Source organism: Leptosomus discolor, chromosome 5 (genome assembly GCF_034619465.1).
Source record: "Leptosomus discolor isolate bLepDis1 chromosome 5, bLepDis1.hap2, whole genome shotgun sequence".
Lineage (NCBI taxonomy): Eukaryota > Metazoa > Chordata > Aves > Leptosomiformes > Leptosomidae > Leptosomus > Leptosomus discolor.
In genome coordinates, this window is record NC_141395.1 from 74571656 (window position 1) to 74592338 (window position 20683).

A 20683-nucleotide genomic window follows, 5' to 3' on the forward strand; every position below is an offset into this window, starting at 1 on the left:
AAAAAAAAAAAAAAAAAATTAGGATGTTTTCCTGCAGTGCATGGCAACAGTGAATGCAGCTTCTTAAACACAGCCTGCGACTTAGGATGCTGTTTGCAAAATCAGAGTCAAAAGAGTTGGAATTGATATCAAAATTATGCCAGTCAGACCTGTTTTAAGGGTTGGTTGCAAAAATAATTGGCCCTGCATTAAAATTCAGAAAATCTGAGCTGATCCCTTTGACTTTCCAAAGATTGGTGAGCGTCTGAACTTGTGTTCGGGGCATATGCTTCCACCTACAGTCTGTCAGGCATATCTCAAAAAAAAAGAACTTTTTTTTAAAAAGATTCTGGACACTGTAGTCTTTTATCATTGTGAATAAAAGGATTTTTCTTTATTCAGAATCTATCAGATCTCTTTCATTGTAGTCTCCAAGTGAAAGCTGTCATAATTGTTGCTGTAGACACTAGTTTTTCTTTAAATAGCAGAGTATTGTTATTCAAGTGCTTGCTGTTCATGGTGTCTTAAAACCACAATGCCAGAGCAATGACTATCTTAAACCAGCTGCTGAAGAAACACAAAGCGAAACATAATGATATATTCTCTAGACTGTCGATACAGTATTGTGGTATAGATGTGGGATGTCCTCTGATCTTTCAGGGCAGGTGAAGTCTTTAAGTTACACATTTTGGGTGATTAGAAATTAAACTGAAATGTCTTTTTATGTGCTGCTTATACAAAAGGGAGGAGATAAGGTCCCACTCAGCACTAGAAGCCCATTGTACCTCAAGTTATCCAGGAACAAGGCAACTGAGAAGACCTGAACTCAGCCCTGCTTCCTTTGTGCCTCGTGAGCAGAATGAGAGCATACTTAGTGAAATCATTTACATATGTCAGCAAACGTCTCTCATAGAACAGGCCTGAAGAGGCTGGTAATAAAATAAGTCAAGGTAATTTAGCAAAGAGACGAGACACTTTGGTTTTCCCCTGGTGGGTTAGCAATGACTGTGGTTTTCCTGCTTTGTTTAAGTTGCTAAGGAACCTTATTTGCTCTCGAATCTATTTTTAATTGGCCCAACAGTGAAGAGTTTTGTTACAAGAAAATGCTTTCTTGAATCTAGATTTGTGGATCAAGTTCATTCAAAGAGACAGAGTTCATTCTAGACGGAGATGTCTGATACTTTCAAAGCAACTCTTCAGTCATTAAGACAAATGTTTAAAAGTAAATACAGACCGTAACAAACGGAAGCCTATTAGATGTTTTGGAGATTAACTGTGGTTTATTGGTTTAAAAAGTTTAGGAACGTCTTTACTGTTCTTCCTTGAGGGTCCTCTGTTGAAAAACATTACATTACTTGTATGTTGAGCTAATTCAGGTATAACCACAAAGAAAACTAAAGTAAAGAACCTAACTGAAGTGGGGCCGCTGGTGATCACAGTCATGCTACATGGTCTGACATTTGGAATATGTATTTAAGTCTATGTTCCATTGAAAATAACTTTCACAAGACTTACAGGTTTGAGATTTTGATGTATTGCTGTTTCATTTAGACCATCTGTCTTCTGATATCCTGAAATGGTATTTCTTGTAACACAGTTCCTATCAGAGTTGTGGCATTATTAAAAATCAAAATTCATCTTCTTTTTTGCCAGGCAAAGCTGCTTGGCATCAACAGTGTTGGCAAACAAACACAATCAAATATTCTTCCAGTACTGCATTCCCATGTGTGTTTGTTGAAACTGCAGCTCAAATGAGGTTGGATGCAGCAGTTCTACCTGACTGCAGCCAGGCACAGCAATATTTCCCTTTGCACTCAGTTTGAAGAAGGTACAGGCTTGATAAGTAACTTTAGTTAAGTCTTGTCCAAGATCTTCGCATTGGGGATAAGTTTGCTGTAAGACAAAGCACATCATTTTCTTAAAAAATAGAAAATAATTTTTGAGAAATAAATTAACACACCGTCAGGTGCTGCTGTATTAGCATTTTGAGACATATTGTATAAAGGCCAACAAACTCCAAATTAAAGAAGATATGCAAGATTCTTCTTGACCTTTTGGCTTAGATTACGTTTCATATCAGATTAAATTAAAACATCCTGTATTCAGGGATACATTCAGTAATCTAATAGGCCTTCTCCATTTTTAACTGCTCTAATTGTATTTATTTTTAAATTATCTGGCATTTATTGGTTTTTCTGACAATTTTAATTTATTCTAGTAAATTTTTCTAATGTCTCCCTATACCAGAGCGTAGTGGAAGCTGGAAGTAGAAGAAGAATACCAACACCATGTGGGAGTAGAATTATTTTGAGGCTAGAATATAGGCTATAACTAGGAGTAATGGGATAAAATTACGATGGGAACATTTAGACTGAGACTCAAGGAGCCTTGACAGTAAGATCAAGTCAGTGAAAGTCTTAGTATTATGAAGTTGCAACTAGACTGGATAAATTAGAGGAATTACTATACATGGAGCAATCATAGACTTACTTACAGTTGGAGATTACCTCTCTTTTCAACTTGAATTTTGGCTATTTCTCCTCCTTTGCTTTATCCAGCTCCTTCAGTGAGACTGGAAAGAATTTATGGAGAAGAAAGGATGCTATATTTTTATATAGGCTTACCTGAGGAAGACATACTGCAAAAGACATCTGCAGCATTTTCCAGTGGAGCCAAGAAGCCACCAGAGCTGTGATTTTTCTCCATCTCTGCCTAATGGAGTGAGGAGTGCTATGACTGTTCTCTGCCTTGCTACCCAAAGAACTAATAAGACTAGTTGTTTTCATTGTTAATAAAATTTTTGAAACAAAAAGTGCAGAATACAGAATGAGATCTCTCTTCCTTGAATGGCTATGATGGCATTAATAATACGATGAAAGTGAATTTTAATAGTTAATTTGAGAAATGTGCCTTTCTGAAGGGCTGAGTTGGATTCTCAGTGGGAACTTGTAGTATGAGCTGAAAGTGTAATGCGGTAGCACCTGGATGTGGTGGGATCTGAGCACCCTTGACTGTCAGCACTACAAATGCGTATGGCAGAGATCCTTGCTGCCCCAGTGAACCTGAGGCAGATGCAACAAGTAAGCAGAATGCTCGATCTGCAAGCCTGGGGAAAGGAGGTCTGGGAGACCTCTGCTATGAAAGTGTGTGCAATGGCCAGAAAAATAAATAGTGGTCATTTCTTCTGGTCACCTCCCAAGCCATTATATTCCAGTAGCGTCCCCAAAAGCAGTGTGCTGGAAGTACTGTGGGGAGTAAGGTCACATTGCTACCTAGTGGTCTCATGTGGAGAGGCCATCACATGTATAATTGGCATTTTAGAAGGCTGGAGAGGAAAGAGCATTTAAGGCCAGCCTTGGTGGCAGGGCAGAGTGTGAGGAAGAACAAGGCCGTGGATAGAGATGGGGGCACAGCTCTAAGTACCATCAGAAGTAGCAACTGCAACATTTTTCAGTGGAGAATAGGCAGTCAGGGACAGGATCCAAAGAAGGTGTAATATGACCAGAATAATGGCCCAGGAAATAGAGCTAGACTATTCTGCCACTTGGTTAAGCTCTTCTGAGTCTTTTTCTTTGAGATTATTAACTACCTAACGTGTAGTGATCGCTGATTAGATGTTAGAGATGCGGTAGCATTCATCGTATGTTAGAGATGCAGTACCAGCTTTAAGTAGGGAACCATTTCTGAGGCATCCGTTGGGTGCTGCCAATTTATCAGGCCTGTGACAGTGATGTAGTGAAGATAATGGAGAGAAACCAACCAGGCAAGTAAACAAATTTTTAGTCTTTGGAGAAGAAAAACATTTTTGTCTTCCCCTAACTTGAGTGATCTTTTGGAATAATAACTGTTTCAGAAGTATTAGGACTCATTTCATATACTCACTATTGCCTTCATTGCTACAGATCTCTTTCTGCAAGGCAGTATGGTAACTTGATAAGCAGCAATCATAGTATTGGCTCTGCTTATTAATATAAACAACCTGCAGACAAACTTGAGCTATTTTATTAACTAACAGCTGTATTGTTTTCCTGTGGAAATCTCAACAGAAAGGCCATTCATGTGACAGCCCAGCAGAAACTGCTCAGCTGTCAGAGCCAAAGATGGCAGGTGGTTTTCCAGGGCTTTCAATAAAGTCTGTGTGATATTTTTATTCTTCCCAGGGCCTGGCAAGTGGGCAGTCAGGGAAATGGTGTTTGCTGGCTTTGATGGCATTTCACACTATGGACAAGCAATAGAATCATGATTGCAAACAATGCAAGAGAAGATTACAGTCCCCAGTCCCAGACAATGGATATTGTCCTACAGGATTCAAGTATTTAGGACTGTTTTGATAGGATGATAAGTCTAGGTAAGGTAAATTATTGCTCAGGCAAATCAGATCATAGAATAGTTTTATGTAAATATTTCAGCAGACTGGAAGAAAATTAACTTCATGCTGATCTCAGATGGATTTTCCAACGTGATTTTGCCATGATTTCACTCAAATATTTAGATTTATTGTTGGGGTTATTGTGATTCCATGGATTCACAATGCATGAGAAAATATGTTCATGTAATACTCCTGCATTTGCAGGGGAAAGGCTGACGGAGCAAACGTAGCCTTTTTTCCATCTCAGTGTCAAGAAGAAATATTCCAGATATAATTAGACCTCGTACTTTTAGGTATAGAAAAACTGTTACTGGCACAGGATGGAGTCCTGATAGGCATAATTTGGAAGAAAATTCTCTACTTAGTGAGTTGTGGACAGGGATGGACAAGGGGTATATGAAAATGCCCAAGATTTGAACTGCTACAGCGACTCTCGAATGGGTGGGTCAATGGGCAAAGGGAGCTGACGTGGTAAAAAGTGTATGATGTAGCTGTATGTATAGATAGGTACTAGCAAATAATAGTTAATCAATTAGCTCTCAATTATGAATCTGATATCTGGAGCAAGTGGTTACATTACTCTATAAACCTAGTAGGTGTACACATGGATAATTATACATGTAATGAGTTCAGGAAGGTCCTATACCAAATTTAAATAAATGCAGGAGGCCCAAGTGCCAAAGCCATACAGGGTGTGCTGTCATGTGTACTAACTGCACTGTCTTATGTCTCAGAAAGCTGGAAGACCCTTCCTTTCTAGACCTAAACCATAGGCAGGACAGAAATTATCCCCATGGATCCCTATCGGAAAGTATCCCCATGAATTTTTGAGCAGGTTAATTACTGTTTACTCAGAGAAGACATAACTACAGCTTATTTTTTGTTAACCAGGCTACAGCTTACGTTTTATGAACCACAGGCATATTCCTGGGTTGGAAAGAGGGTGACTGCTCTGTTAATTTTTTTCCTCATTCTCACTTCTGTGAACTTTTTAAATCATGTTTTCTCATTAACAGAATACACTTGATTAACTTACTCATTTAATGAGGTGCTTTGGGATGGTAAAGACAGCAGTCCATTCTGCTGAATGACTCTGAGATGTTAAAAAATAAATAAAACTTATAGCTGACAATAGATCTTCTGTTGATCTTTACTGGTAGTTGTTCTTTGATGAGAAAGAATTTTCAATCCTGGCTGGTGTTCGCCTTCAAGAAGCAGATTTTCAGACTGTTGTTAATGACAAGTGTTGGCACACTATGGCCAACTGGTTTCTTTTCTTAGACAAATACTTAATTAAGTAAGAGTCAACCTTGACTGATTTTCAAGTAATTAACAATTTTATTATTTTTAATTTTTTTTTTAATCCTACTTTTTTGAGAGAAGATAGTGATATTCATTTACATTAGATCTCAAATAAAAGTGTCAGAGGAAATGGACTTTTGCTCTAACAAAGTATATTTTACAAGAGGCTGCCATGCTCTGGAATGTAAAAATGGAGCCTAGCTACAAATAAAATTGAGAAAACAAGAGGATGGATGCTACTGTTGGGTTTTGTATGATTCAGGTCATTTAAGACAACTGGAATTGATCTTCTCTGTCAAAGACAATTCTCCATTATTTTTCTGTTTCTTTTCAGTGGGTTTTTTTGTGGATTTGTTGCTTCTGTACTTGTGTAAGAAACTTAAGAGTAGTGTTACCTTACTGCATTTTACGGTAACAAAGATCTTGTCTCAGCGTTTTTAACATGGGGAGTGAGTTCCCTTTATACTGAAAGGTCGATTGTTTGGAATTCAGTGTGCTCAACATCTGCATATCACTTCAACAGCTGGCAAACTCCTTGTGGAGCATCTGCTTTCTATTACAGCTACTTTTCATTGAGGCAAATTGAATGTGGCGTCTAAGAGAGCTCTTTGCATACATGGAAATTTCACTGGTCATTGTGTGACAAAGTGATTATTTAAGGACAGAGATTTTTCCTGGTTTTGTACAGTGCCTGGTACACTGTAGTTGCTGTCAGAGGCAAATGCAAGAGACATTAAAAAATGGATGGGAGAGCGAGGAAAATAGCAAAGAAAAAATAGCAAAGTTCTACATCTGTGTATATTTTCTACTGAGTTTCTAAAATGCTCAAACTTAACTTTATAGGCTTGGAATGCTTTTCCTAGTTTTGAATCAGCTTCACTTCAGCACATTATCCTGCTCTGACAGATGTTTATGATTGAGACTATTTTTAGAACCCTTTTAAATGCAAACCTCTCATGAAGGTGAGTAAATTTTCACCTCTGATCTTTGGTTTGTTTGTTTTGATCAGGGATGCTCTATTGATCAATTTGGTATCTAAATTTCTATCTATATAGAATCTATATCTTTATAGAAGAAGCAATAAGGTGGATTTGGCCAGTGATCTTCCCAAATTACCATCTTATGCTGTCATTTCTCAAGAAAGGATTTTAAGACATTCTTGTTGAGTGGGCTCAAGCAAGAAATGTCTTCAGAGGAAAGGCCTATGAATGGTATACTAATCATAGAATCATTTAGGTTGGAAAAGACCTTTAAGATTGTCAAGTCCAACCATTAATAGGTGGTTATATAGCTATGGACAGGAGCCTGCACTGATATTCTATTCCAGCAATAACATCTGAGACTATGAGTGAGGACGTTTTGTTGACTCATACTAACATCTATGAAGATTGAACGCATATTTTGCCTTCCTTGAAAGCATATCTTCCTTGAATCACCTATGCCAGGTCAGACTGGATGTCTTCTGCTTCTCCCCACGCATGTAGTGCAAGTGGCTACCTCCTACTTGCCCCATCCTCATTTGTTCTCAGATCATCTGGGAATACCATCCTTATTTGGAGAGTGAAGTAAGAGCTCTCCGAATGCGCACAAACACATACCAGCAGGCTCTTGCATTGTGGTCTGCTGAGCCCGGTGCCTTCATGGAGCACATGGGCTTGTGTTGTAAGTGCTTGATCAGTGAACCTCAAGGGATCTAAGGTTCCCACCTGAAGTTTCCTAAAGCTCACAGTCAGGTCTCTTCTAGGAAGTGACTGCAAGTTCTGTTCTTATTACTCCCATCCTGACATTTGACATCCATTCTGAAACTTTAAGCCAGGAACCACATAGTTTGTATTCTCTGAGTGAGCTCAGTTGTATACCCTGGTTTACAAGGGGGACTATAATATCTATTCAGGCTCTTTATGGAAAAATAGTTCAATTCTATTATTGCTTGTTACTGCTTCCGCATAGCTGTTTATCCAGTTGTCTTTTTCTCCTATGGTCTTGCCACTAAGCATGCTAATGCCATTAATGGAAATGGATGAAAGAGAACTTCATTTATTTTAGAGAGTTTTCCAGGAGAGGGCAGCCATAGTTAATTCTGGATCAGTTCATGTAGTACAATGTGAGTATAGATTACTGGCAGCGTTTGGTTGTGACGCCCTATTGCCCAGCATGGTTTGTGTGCTTAGTTCTTTTAATTTGTTCTTTTGTTTGAATTGCAAGTGCATAAAAGATAGACTTTTTCACAAATTAATGCTGGAAAAGACAACCCACATAATAGAGTGGTTAACTCCCAATGCCCTGTACTTGCTGAAATCGCAAATGCTGTTGGGAACAGTTTCCATTATATGTCACTGTTTGCTTTATATACTTTCCAACCAGCTCATAAGCTTTTCTTCACTCTCTTACTTCAAAAATGTTTACAGAAAAACATAGCCCAAACTCTTGCTAGAGACCTGAAAATTTCAGGAAAAAAATTCCCTTGCACTGAAAACTTTTTCTTCTTTAGGAGTTCAGAAAGGATCAGGACAAAATGATCCTCTTTCCTCTCCTGTTCTACGTAATGAGGGTACATATAAAACCTCTCTTGGTTTGGATGTGAGGGTGATAAGTTGGCACTAAGGGGCATATCCCATATCCACAGTTTGGAGGCTGTACTCATCCAAACAGTGGTAATGACGCAGATGGCATCAGGAGACTTTTTTTAATACTGCCCTCCCAGGGCTATTGCTTTGGCAGAACTGCTTCTGGGACTGGGGTGGCAGCCAGGACCCCTTGACATCCACTCTCAGTCTTTGTATTAAGACTGCAACAGAAGTTGCCTTTTTATATGAAATGGGTGGCTTAATTTCTTGGATCAGTTCAAAACAGCAAAAGCTACTTTTCTCCTTTCCTCCTTTTTTTAAAATTTATTTAAAGAAAAACCCAACTCCGTTTTCCTGCACCACCACGTAAAATCTCCATGCAATACCTTTTGCTAGATTCCTAGGTAACGTGAATAGATGGATTTTTATAAAGTTAAAAATCTGATCCTTGCAGGTAGAGAGGTGATGGGGTTTGGGAGGATTTTTTGTTCGTGTTTTGTAGGAGGAAATAAGGTGCGGTCAGTATCACTTCACGTATGAATCCACAAAATGATACCTGACTTCAGAGGAACAACTAAGGAAACCATAAAGTCTTTCCATAAGTTAAATTCTGAAGGCTTTGAGGTTCAATTTTGTCACCTTTGTCAGCTTCCTATGCTTTACAACTTCTCCATTTCGTAGGCGTTCCACTGATGTGTGTCAAACATACTCACGTAGTCTCAAAATACGTAAAGTGTTGAAAGATTGCACCAGTGAGAGCCTGTCAGATGATGCAGTGTTGCTTTGCCTGCCAGGGAGGGTGAGGAGTTAATAATTTCTCTTCTCTGCTTATGGATCTATGGGTCTCTAGAAGGTAGGGCAGACACAGTACTGTTTCTGTAGATGAGCTGATAGCTCTGGCCAGTCTGTGCACAGAGCCTTGTGCAAATAATTCTTAGAAAAGAGACCTAATCAGCCACCCCACTACACTGATTTGCACATAATTGTGTCTGTCTTCTAAAAGCCAAAGATAAAAGGACAGAATTTGACACCTGCTCATTGCTCATTTTTCCAGCGGCTCGGCAGGCTGGAGCGTGGTTGCAGGGTTAGTGAGGAAAGGATTTGCCACCCGAATGGCCAACAAAAGGAGAGGGGTTTGCAGGAATGCTTTGCAGCACTTGACAGGTGAAGCCCAAGGCACGGCTTGCAGCCTTGGGTGTGGAGAGGATTTAATTTTTTACTCTCTCTAGCTGAACTCAGTGTTTCTTTTCTTCTCCCTGCCCCCCCACCCCCCTTTAATTCGTAGTTTTATTTAAACACAAAGTTTTCATCCTCTCTGCACTTCACCATGCTGATATCTGAGGTCTCCCTTCCTTCAAAATGCAGTGATGGGGAAGAAATGGTTTCTAGGCTCTTACTTTAACTCTTTTATCAAAGAATTCTCCTTTAAATAGCAATATTTTTATTTTTATTTACTTTTCCTTGAGGTTGGGTTTCCTTTTATCCTCTCTCTCCCTTCCTGCATGTCCTGTAAATCCTCAGGTTTTACCTTGAGTTTAATGTAAGACTTATCCCGTAAGGAGTCAGTACCTCAATGAGCCAGCATACGGATTTTGAAAGCTTACAATTAAGATGTTTTTCTCTATCTTTTGGAAGTCACCTTCCCCTCTCAGTTCTATTAGGAAGCTTGTGTATTCATTTGTGCTCAGTGAAAACCTCTGACTGCTCTTTACAGACAGGCTAACTCCTTCCTAAAATGTCTCAGTGTCCCCGTTTGGAAAACTGGTACAGTGCTCACTTCCTTGCCTCAGCAGATGGCCTTGAGGTTTGAGATATTTGTTTGTTATTTTTTTTATTGTTTCTGATTCTTCAGCAGTGCTGGCTGGACATCCCAGGAAAATCAGTCTGCGTAGTTCTAGGTGCTATACAAATTGTTCTGCTAAGCTCTTAGGAACGTGAGCATTATTGTCCCTAAGAGCTTATAGTCTAGAATTTTATATATATACATATGTATGTGTATATATATATATATATGTATTTTATATATATGCTGTAGAAGTATGTAAGCTATATGGAAAAAAAGGGTTAGCAAGGAAGAGGAATAGGGAAAATAGTATAACAGAGATAAGTAGTTTTGCACGCAAGTTGTAGCCCATAGGTAGCAGCAAGCACAACTTGGCACTTCTGTAGCAATCAGCATGTTTCTGTGAGTATTACTGCATGATGTCAGCAGCAGATTTCAGCTCCCATGGGAAAAGTTGGGTCATTATGTGGAATTTAGCCTGGGCTGAGCTCTACTGCTATAGCTAGAAAGAAGACAAGCTGGGAATGGTGTCTGTGCAAGGTGCTGTGTGTACATTAGCAGGTTATAGACCTAAAGGATTATGTTTGAAGCAAGGTCTTCAGTAGAGTAGAAAGGAACTAGTTTGGAGGTGTCAAAAGCAGAGATGAAAAGATTTTAATTGTTAAGGCTTGTAATCCAATTAGATCTTAGACAAAGGTTTGGCGATGTAGGCAGAGTTGAAAAGGTCAAATTTGGAGAAGTTTCATCAAAAGTGGCATCAGGGCTTAATCACAAACTGGAGGTGTGAGTCATGAGAGGAGATCAAGTCAATGAGAAAGCCATGATTGGCAGGTAAGAGTCTGATTTTATTGCTGAAATTAAGACAGGTATGGAAAGGAAAGAACTTCATGAAAAATTCAGGAGCTAGGTTTTGAGCATGTTCAGTTTTAGCAAGTAGTAAATTATTAACAGAAAGATCTAAGAAAGAGACCAAGAGTTCTTTGGGTTGATGACTCTAGGCTTAAAGATTTCTTGTTTTCAGTGAGTTTGATTGTTATTTGTGTGTTCATAACCTGTCTAACAAGGAAGAATATGGGTTTGTTTGTGTCACAGAGGATGACTGAAAACTTCCATCTCCATATATCTATTACTGCAGTTCTTTTGTGGATTCAAATTGGATTTTGAGACAACTCATGATGAAGAAGAAGGATACAATCAGAATAAAGAAGTTGTAGCACCATACATAGCAGGGCTTCATAGTCTCCAAGTCATATCTGCTTGGATTACTGTCTCATGTCTTAACGCAAAAGCAGCAGAATGGGCTAACCATACATAGGGAAAATTGTAAAAATTTAACTCAATCCACTGGTTAGTAAAACAACTTAGAGTCATTAGACTGAAATACATTGTGACTGAAATACTCTGACTGAAATTCAAAGAAACTTAACATTAAGACTAGGTCTATTTTAATGTGCACCTCTGCTTTTGAGCAACTCTGGTCTGTAGACATTAGCCACATGTCGTCTAGTAACCACACGTCACACCTTCCCTGTACATAAAGTGCTGTGATACAGCGTTTGTACCTGGAGTTGTTTAATATCTCTCATTTAGCTCAGCTCATTGCATTTCAATCATGGTTGGGCTAAAGGAGGCCCATGAGGCTTGGTGTCCTAGTGCTCATATTTACACAGTTACTGAAATGTGGTAAATCATCTACCTGCCTGTTAATAGGGGGTTATATATTATCTTGTACCAGGCTTTGGCTGCTCTACAAGGACACAAAAATTCTTATGACCTGGACATCTCATGCAATATTTCATGGTTCTTTTTTAAGACAAGCATGGAAAATGGGTCACGTACCCATCATTTTTCTTTAAATAATCAGTATCACTTCTTTTGCTTTCTTAAAGCATCCTGCCTCTGTGTCTCTATAGATCTGGGCGTGGAGATACCTGCTGTCTCATTTCTCTTCTCATCTGCATTTGAGTTCCTTCTGCTTCAGACAGTACATCCCATATTTCATCGTACAGGCCTCAAATATGGCAATTATACTGCGCATAGGATCAGTTTAACTGCCGATTTAAAAAATAGCTACCCGTTAGATATGATCCCTTATCTGTGTAAGAGCCCAGAACACCACTGCATGCCTGTTGAATGGATAATGTGGAAAATACTGTTTCCACTTGAAACAGTAGAAAAATCTAGAAAAAATAGTTTCCACTTCCATGTTGCCATATTCAGTGAGAGTTCAGGTAAGTAGATCGTGTGGTGAAATCCACATATTTGACTTTGCATGCAGAGAACTGAGTACAGGAGCCTAGTTTTGTTTCTGCTGTTAAGTAAGCATTACGTCTTTTGTGACCATATGCTAGCTCACTACTATCTCCATAGGGAATGTGCCACAATCACCATCCTTATCACTGATTTCTAGAGCAGGTAACGATCCCTGGAGGTCTGCAGTCTACGTAGTGTCTAGACTAAACCTGCTTTGAGATCAGACAGACTCCCAAACCAGCACATAAGGGCTACAGACACCTTTTTTAGCATTAACTTTTCAGCCACAAGTCAGAAACTCTCACAAAGTTTGCATGACACCTTTAAAAATCGACTCTGCAGAATGAGAGGTTTGTCTCACATCCATCACTGCAGAGTGGCAGAAAGAAGGCGAAAATTTTAAGTCTCATTATGCAACCAGTGAGGGAAAAGGTGATTTTCTTTCAGTAAGCTGTAGGTTAAGCCACATTATTCATGACCTGCAGCGGTTTTGCACAAAGCTGTCAGTATACGAAAAATAGTATTATATGATACATCCTAGTATGGATTAGTTTTGTTTAAATGTAATATAAGGTGCTTTTTTCCTTTTTTTCCTTTCCTTTTTTCTTTCCCCCCACAAGGCAGGGTAAGAATGCTCTGAAATAAGTCCTGTCACAGACAAGCTATAGAAATAAAGTTTTCAATAACCTAAAATAACATGCAAATCCTGGGATTGTGAAATTTCAAAACACAGACATACGCTGTATGCCAGCCTGACCTTCTGACTGTGCAGCAGATAATAAAAAGAAGTCTTCTGCAAACCTGCTTGTGATGAATAGATAAAAAGGGTTGGCCCACATTCAGAAATGAGACTATTTAAGCGAGCTGGGGCTATATCATGGAATATTTTAAAATAAGTCAAAAGGAGCTCAAGCTCACTGGGAAACACAGAGCTTTGAGAATTTTTACATTTTAGCAACCTGCCTTTGAACATTTAGGTTAGGACCGGACACAAGCAGTACAAACTCTGAAGTGATTTTCATTTTGATAGCAAATTGGGCAAATCACCAAATGACAGGTTGTCTTGGCTGCCAGAGGAGAAATGAGACGAGCAGGTGCCATCCATGCACCAGCAATTTCATAGGGAAGGAGAAATGTCTATTGTAAAAGGCATGTGCAAAATAAAATAACTCCCACCGAACCCAGAGAAGTTAAACTGAACATCTCATTTCTTAAAGAAATCTGTGGTTACTGTGCATTCAGGTTTGCTGTTTTAAGATCCCAAGTAGAAGCTGGAGGCAGTCAAACCCCAGAGCACTAGTCATGTCCTTGCTTTTCTTTTCAGCTAGCATGAATGTGGTATTTAGAGTTCATTGAAGAAGATTTACTACATCTAAATGTTTACAGCTGAGATCAAGCAGCACTGAAATTGAACGCTGATCACGTGTCTGCTAAGGATAGATTTGGAGATTAAAACTGAACGTAAACATTATAGTGATTTGGAGGAAGAAAGCTTACTCGGTGCAAATGAACAAGGTTGAAAAAATCCTTTTGCAAGTGAATCCTACGGGGATGCTGCAGCATCCTCGGTCTGTTGTCATCACAAAGTTAAGAACAGACACAAACTCGAAACAGTTTGGCAAGACCAATAATCGGACCGGTCAGGATCTGTCATCAGCACACTGGCCACTGCAAAAGAGTGATTAAATAGGAAGACACAGACAATTATCAAAGATTAATTGCTTATTGTTGCTAGAACTATATTTTAAATGTGTTTTTCTTTTTAATTGTTTTTGGAGCGAATAAAGTGTCCTTAATTCAATTCTAAAATGTTTGGGAATGGGAAGTCTGCCAGGAATCAGGCAGCTTGAAGATCTTGTGAAAGCAATTGCCTTTCACTAGCCTATATTCATGTTCAGTCATCCCATCCTTTGCCAACTTTCCTGTTTTCAGGTTCGTGCCCCTGTGTTAGAGGAAGGTCTCTGGGTTGTTGGTACTTGCAGGAAGCTGCAGCAGTTTGTTTATATCTTTTCCTGTATTTTTTATTCATCCCTGTCAAGGGTCTTGACCCAAAGAGGAGCTGAACTCTTCAGGTCCATAGGGGTTTTGGATTAGCAGGCTCTGAGTATAAGGGCACTTTCTAGGACAGGACTGGCAGTGGTTGACAAGGTGAGATATTTGTGTAATTTGAACCTGTTACAATGCAAACATCTGTATACCTCTGTGCTCTGTTACTATTGACTGCAATGAAATTATGCAGGGGATGGATTTGGCTGGTATTGTGTCAGCAAAACAATGAATGAACATGAGCATGTTATTCCAAGTTAAGATGCTCAGGTTTGGTGTGAGGAGCAGATCCAAACCACATACAGAAGGTTTTATGCAAATAGCGATGACACTCTTGTTTTATTAAATAACCATTCAGCATTTTCATTATGAGAGTGACAGGAAACACAGTTTTTATATTCATAGAAATACCTTTTGTATGGATATATTCAGCTCTGACAATACTGAAAGACCTTGTAATGGATAAACAAATGTAACCAATGCTGTATCTCTATGTGTAAATAATTTGCATGAATGGTTTAGAAAATGAACGGGAACTGGTCTACATGAGGGAGAACAAGTGGGAAGAGGGGAAACAGAAACAGTGTTTACGTTTCTATGTTGTAGGAGATACATAGGAAAATTCAAGGAGCCTGTTGTCTCAACAGAGCACCATGTTACCTGCCAGCTCCTCTAAGCAGCTGACTGAACCCCAAATAACGGGCTGCTAAAACTGTTGCTGACTTGAGATGCACCATGAGAGGAGGGACAGGAAACTGGCTTGTTTTGAGACAGGCAGGATCAGCTTGCTCTGTACATAGAGATTGCCTGTAGTACAGTTTTTTTCTTCCTTCTGATCTTTCTTCCATCTGCACAATATGTAATGTCAGAAATGGACAGAATTGTTCAACTTATTTTTAAATGAATGACCAAAAAAAAAAAAAAAAAAGAATTATCTTTGCATTAAATTCCTTGCAAAATCCTGAGCAAACATTCTTGCAGAAGACAGCAGGGAAAAAAAAAAAATTGTTCCAGACAGCATGACTGGCCCTTTCCTTGCTCTTTTAGGGCAATTAAAAGTAAAGCTGGCCTGGGCAGACGTTTTAATCATCACTTTAGATTTGGTGAACACAGGAAAACTGAATAATTCTGTGAGATTTTCACTGCAGCAACTCTGAGTTGGGCTCTTGGTCTTTAGCTTTCCTTCATCAAAGTACCTGATGGACATTATCTAGAGATGTCAGCGCTGCTGCTGCTCCTCTCCCCTCCTCAGACCACAGCTCTCCTGGTTCACAGATCAAGATGAGTAAAACTAGTATTTTGGAACAGTTCTAACAGCATAAAAAATGTCTGATTGACTGAAATTCCCCTAGCTATCACAGTATGGCTGAGCAAGGCTTACTCCTTTGGGCTTGATGATCTCTTTTACATTTTATGTGAGAAGTATTTACTCATTTGGGCATCTCTTGCCTTGAGTTTTGTTAACCTACTTATTTGTGCAAAGCCATGCCTCTGTGAGGTGTTTGCTTGAAGTCTTGAGCCAGGCTCCAAACCACAGTGAATAGCAGAGGCCAGTGCATCTGCATCAGTCAGTGATTCAACATCCAGTTTAAAAGCAAATATCCAGTGGAAATTTCTCCATCCGCCACTGTAAAGATGAGCACAAAAACCCTGCCTTCCTCTGCAGCCTGATTTTTAAAATCAACCGAAACTTGAGTGAGGGGAGTAAACATTGTTGGAATATGTGTTTCCACTGAGATTAAACATGTATTTGTATACAGCTTTCCAAAATTAAACTTTCACCTTGGCAAACAGGGAGCTGGGTGCAGAAATGCAATTAGCCATGACTTGGGACTCTTGACATACAAGTGGACCAATGAGTTGCAAGTGCTCCCATGAAAAATTGACAAAATAGCAAGAACAACTTACTGTGTGTAATATAAGTAGAGTAAATAACACAAAATGTTAATAATGTTTGGTATTCATTTCCAAGCTGCTCATTTGGGTGATGTACAGAAGTGCACCTGGCAGGTGATCATAAATGATGTTTTTCTTGTGGAATAGCAGTTGTCTTCCTGTCAGTAACATTCATTCCCTTGAGAGTTTTGAGATCCTGAAAGAAAGACACTATAGGAATTCTGATGTATTATTTTCATATAATGGTCTCACAGAGTTCCTGTGGTGTCAATAAGGATCGCCATGACGTAGTTTTTCCAACTAAATGATTAATTCATATTGATCCTAAAAGGCTTGGCTAAGGCCGTCAGTGAAAAAGCAAGGCTTTCCAGTCACCCTTCTCAGTGGCTTGTATCATCCTCATTTTCTGCCTTCCAAAATATGTTGGACAACATTTTCTCCCTTGGTACAGTAGTTGCTTAGAGAGGGTCCTAGAGATAAAATAGAGTAGTCCCATGACTGTTAATGGGTGTGTAGCAGAGACTCTGTCTTTCCTTTTTTCATGGCTATCAAGCATTGCAGGGTAGTGTTGGCACCCGAGGATACCAACATAGTGGACGTGTGTAGGTAAATGAGCAAAGAAGGGGAGGGGGGGGACAAAATAGAAAAGCAGCATTCTGTTGGCTTATGAAAGTACCTAAAAAGGATTTAACTTTTAGTTAGAAGGAGATTGCTAGGTCTTTGTGCTTTTTTTTTGGCCCTGACAGCCAGAGTTTGCACTTCCACCTTTTTTATGTATTTAGATATGATGTTTGCACTACATTTGGTCCTTCTAATTTTCTGAAGTGCTGTTTCTCTTGTATCTGAATCTTTGGAGGATGAAGATACGGCCACCACTGTCTTCTGTGCTAGTGACTGTATCTTCTGATTCAGAGCTCCTGTATACTGAAGCCAACAATGATTCACTCTCACAGCAGTGGTGTGAGCAGTCTCAGCTTTTATATGCCATCTGTGTGAGTGAGCTGAATCTGCAGAAATGGGACCTGTACACATGGCTTTTCCTCTGTTCATGGATGAAAATATTAAAGCAAATCCGTATGGTCCATGAGATGTTTTCTGTGTCAGGAAGGGAGTAAAACTGCCTGTCAAACCAAGCTGTTCTCTCTGATGAAAAGGGACTGTTTTTAAACACTTCTTTCCATAGTATTTTGCACGCCAGCCATGTGTGTTTTCTCATTTGACATCTCATTGAGATCCTTGGCTTCAGTACTGCAGGAGGGAAGGGTGTGCTGGGAGGGAAGGAAATAATCTCTCAATGCGTACACAAGCACATGTGCACACACACGATCTTAAATCAATCTTAAACGAATTGAATTTTTTTTAGGAATATGGAAGAAAATTAATCTGGTTGAGCAAGTTTTAATTACTTCTCTTTTGTTTGGATTTTCTGTTTTCAGATGAAGATATTAGGAAGCAATGCTCTGGCTATTATTAGAAACAAAGGTGGAGACAGAGGGCAAAGGGTTCATTTACAATTCGTACAGCAGAGATTGAATTTTGAAGCCAAAAGGCGAGTTGATGAGCAGCTCGAAAATAAATATTCATCCACGTAGCTTTCTGAGTGTTTCTGAAGGTTCATGCTGATCTGGGGTGCTAACCGTCCACGCAGCTCTTAAGACCCGCTGGCTGGAAAAAACAGGAGAAAAAAAGATTTTTTTAATTTTATTTTTTCTTAAATCAAAGCACTTACCTTGCAAGGAGAAGCTTGAAAACATAAACTGATATAAAGTAATGAATTTATATAAATGTGTTTCTTTTGAAGGAAGCAACTGGACTTCACTTATGTGGCAGGAGGCTGGGAAGTGTAAAGATTATTCACAAACAGTTTTGTGTTTTGAAAACATCGTCAGTTAGTCCCAGGTAATGGGGTACTATTATAACCACTACTTCACCTCCATGATCTTAGGGCAATCCTGCAAGAAGCAGTTTGATCATGTAGGGCAGGAGAGCTCATAACATTAGAGTGTGCTATTGAAAAAGAAATCCAACACCAAACAGGTTTTCTAGTCCTTTCCTAAAATGCAATGGTGATTATAACTTCCTTTCACAGAATCACAGAATGGTTAAGGTTGGCAGGGATGTCTGGAGGTCATCTGGTCCTGCCCCTTGCTCAAGCAGGGCCACCTAGAGCCACTTGCCAAGGACAGTGTCTGGACAGCTTTTGAGTATCATCAAGGATGGAGACTCCACAACCTCCCTGGGCAACCTCTGCCAGCACTCAGCCACCCTCACAGTAAAAAAAGTGTTTCCTGATGTTCAGAGGGAACGTCTTGTGTTTCAGTTGGTGCCCATTGCCTCTGGCCCTGGCACTGGGCATCACTGAAATGAACCTGGTTCTGTCCTTCTTGCCTCCTCCCTTCAGGAGGGTGAGATCTCTTCTCCAGGCTGAACAGTCCCAACTCTCTCAGCCTTTCCTCATAGGAGAGATGCTTCAGGCCCTTTGTCATTTTTGTGGCCCTTCACTGGGCTATCTCCAGTATGTCCATGTCACGCTTGTACTGAGGAGCCCAGAATTGGACACAGTACTCCAGGTGTGGCCTCACCAGTGCTCTACTTGTCAAAAACTGGACATCTCATTTGGAAAGGAAAGTTTTGGCGTGGTGGCTGTTCCAACTGGGACACGGACACGGATAGTTGCAGCTTGAGCACTGCAGGGTTGCTTTGTGCTCACTCTGTCAAGCCTCTTGTGGCTGGGAGTTGCTGCTGCATTTGAGCAGCTTTGGTCAAGAAGGGGTTTTCATCTGGGAAGCTCAGATTTGCTAGTGTAACCTCTGGAATAAATGTTCCTTTCTGAACTTTTTTCTTCTTTGGCACTAGCTTTTTTTTTTTCCCAGTTGCTGTGCTAAGACTTGTTCAGTTTGCCAGGCTAAAGGGCATCGTGAGAACATGCATCATTTTGTAGCTTTTTTGTCTAAGGGAACAAAACAAGAATAAGTTAAAACAACAACAAAAAAATCACTTCGGTGTAAAATGTTATGGGTTTGTTTTGTTTTTTTTTTTTTTTCTGTGAAAACTCCTGAAGTGTAAAAATAGTGTCTTTTCTTGAAGAGGGGATATCACTAATGTAAATCCAGTGCTGTTGGAGGAGGACTAAAATGCTGTATGTCATAAGGCAAATGACTAAGGAGGAGCTGGAGTGATCGAAATGTCTCATAGGCGTATGAGATTGTGGGGATAAGTATTCACACAGAGGATGCTTTCTTACATGTGCCCAGGGCTTTCTCTTATCTCTGAACATGAACCCATAGCGAAATAGAAATGTTCCTGTATTAATAGTGTATCGGAGATAACCCTCATCTGAAAAATACAGTAATACTGCACAACTGGGAACCCTTTCAGAGCAGGGAATTGGACTAGCAATTTCATAGTGTGTTCATAATGAAACATTTTGGTTCTGTATAAGCAAATGGGCAAGGTTAGTGGACACATTACTCTGGCTGTCATTTTCCCAGCAGTAACCAATTTAGAGGCTTTATATTTTCTGTTATCCCAGTAAGGGAAAGAAAACTAGAAAGTTAAAAATAGAAATCCCAGAATGAATTAAAGCGCGAAGAGTGAACAAGCTCATAGTACTGCTGTATAATTTTAAAATCCTTTTTTTCCTTATAATCTGGACTTTAATATATGTATTACATTGCAAATTCTGGCAGTGCCTGTCATGCTCCAAAAGGTCACCTCCATACAGGAGGATTTATTCTGGCTGTAACATGTGAACATAGGCATCCAGCCCTGGATCTATCTAGCTACCATTTGTAGTGATGATTCCTGTTTGTATTTCCCTTCACCTGATGCTGTTGGTTTGCAGGAGAAGCATGAGAAGTTGTCTGTGATTTTGGCCTCCAAGGGAGTAGGTTAAAAAATTGTCTTCTAGTGCCTGTGTATAGTTCATAATTGTTTTTTTTCATAGCTCTTTCAACAGCTGTGGACAGATATAGACCTTCATGAAGTGTTTTTTGCAAGTAGTTTCCCTGCAATGCTACCCTACACAACACTGCAGCGTTGGGTTTTCTTTCCTAAGGTTAACTGTCACGCACTCTTGGTTTCACTGAGGTTAATTTTTCCTGTTAAGTTTCTTATCAAGATTAATACGGTCTCTAAAGCAGGAGTCCAACATAATATGGAAATGTTTTCTTGATTGGCAGATATCCTTGTTGACGGCAAGCTTTGTGACTGTGATGTCGTGGTAAACTGCAAAGTGGGAGACCCTATCCCGTTGGAAGTGAAGCTGACCAACTGGAGCAAACACAGTGTGGGACCCTTTGCTCTCACCATGACGCCCTACCAGGATTACCAAAATGGGGTGCACAACTATGAGCTACAAGATGCCATCACCTTTGTGGGATCAAACACCTTCTACATCGATTCAGTAAGTCAGACGTATCACGATTCTGGATGACGTGCATTTGCAGAAAGCGGCGTCATTATTCAATTGTGCATTTTAAGGCAGAT

General features: G+C 39.7%; 1 protein-coding gene across 2 annotated transcripts in view; it reads left to right on the forward strand.

Moving 5' to 3' along the window:
- The window catches only part of TRAPPC9 (trafficking protein particle complex subunit 9), a 502283-nt gene that overhangs the window by 474096 nt on the left and 7504 nt on the right, over positions 1-20683 (forward strand). For both annotated transcript variants that reach the window (XM_086465055.1, XM_086465056.1), the window contains one exon: positions 20377-20600. In XM_086465055.1, coding sequence (XP_086321181.1) covers positions 20377-20600 — 224 coding nt within the window. The remainder of the gene's footprint in view (positions 1-20376; positions 20601-20683) is intronic.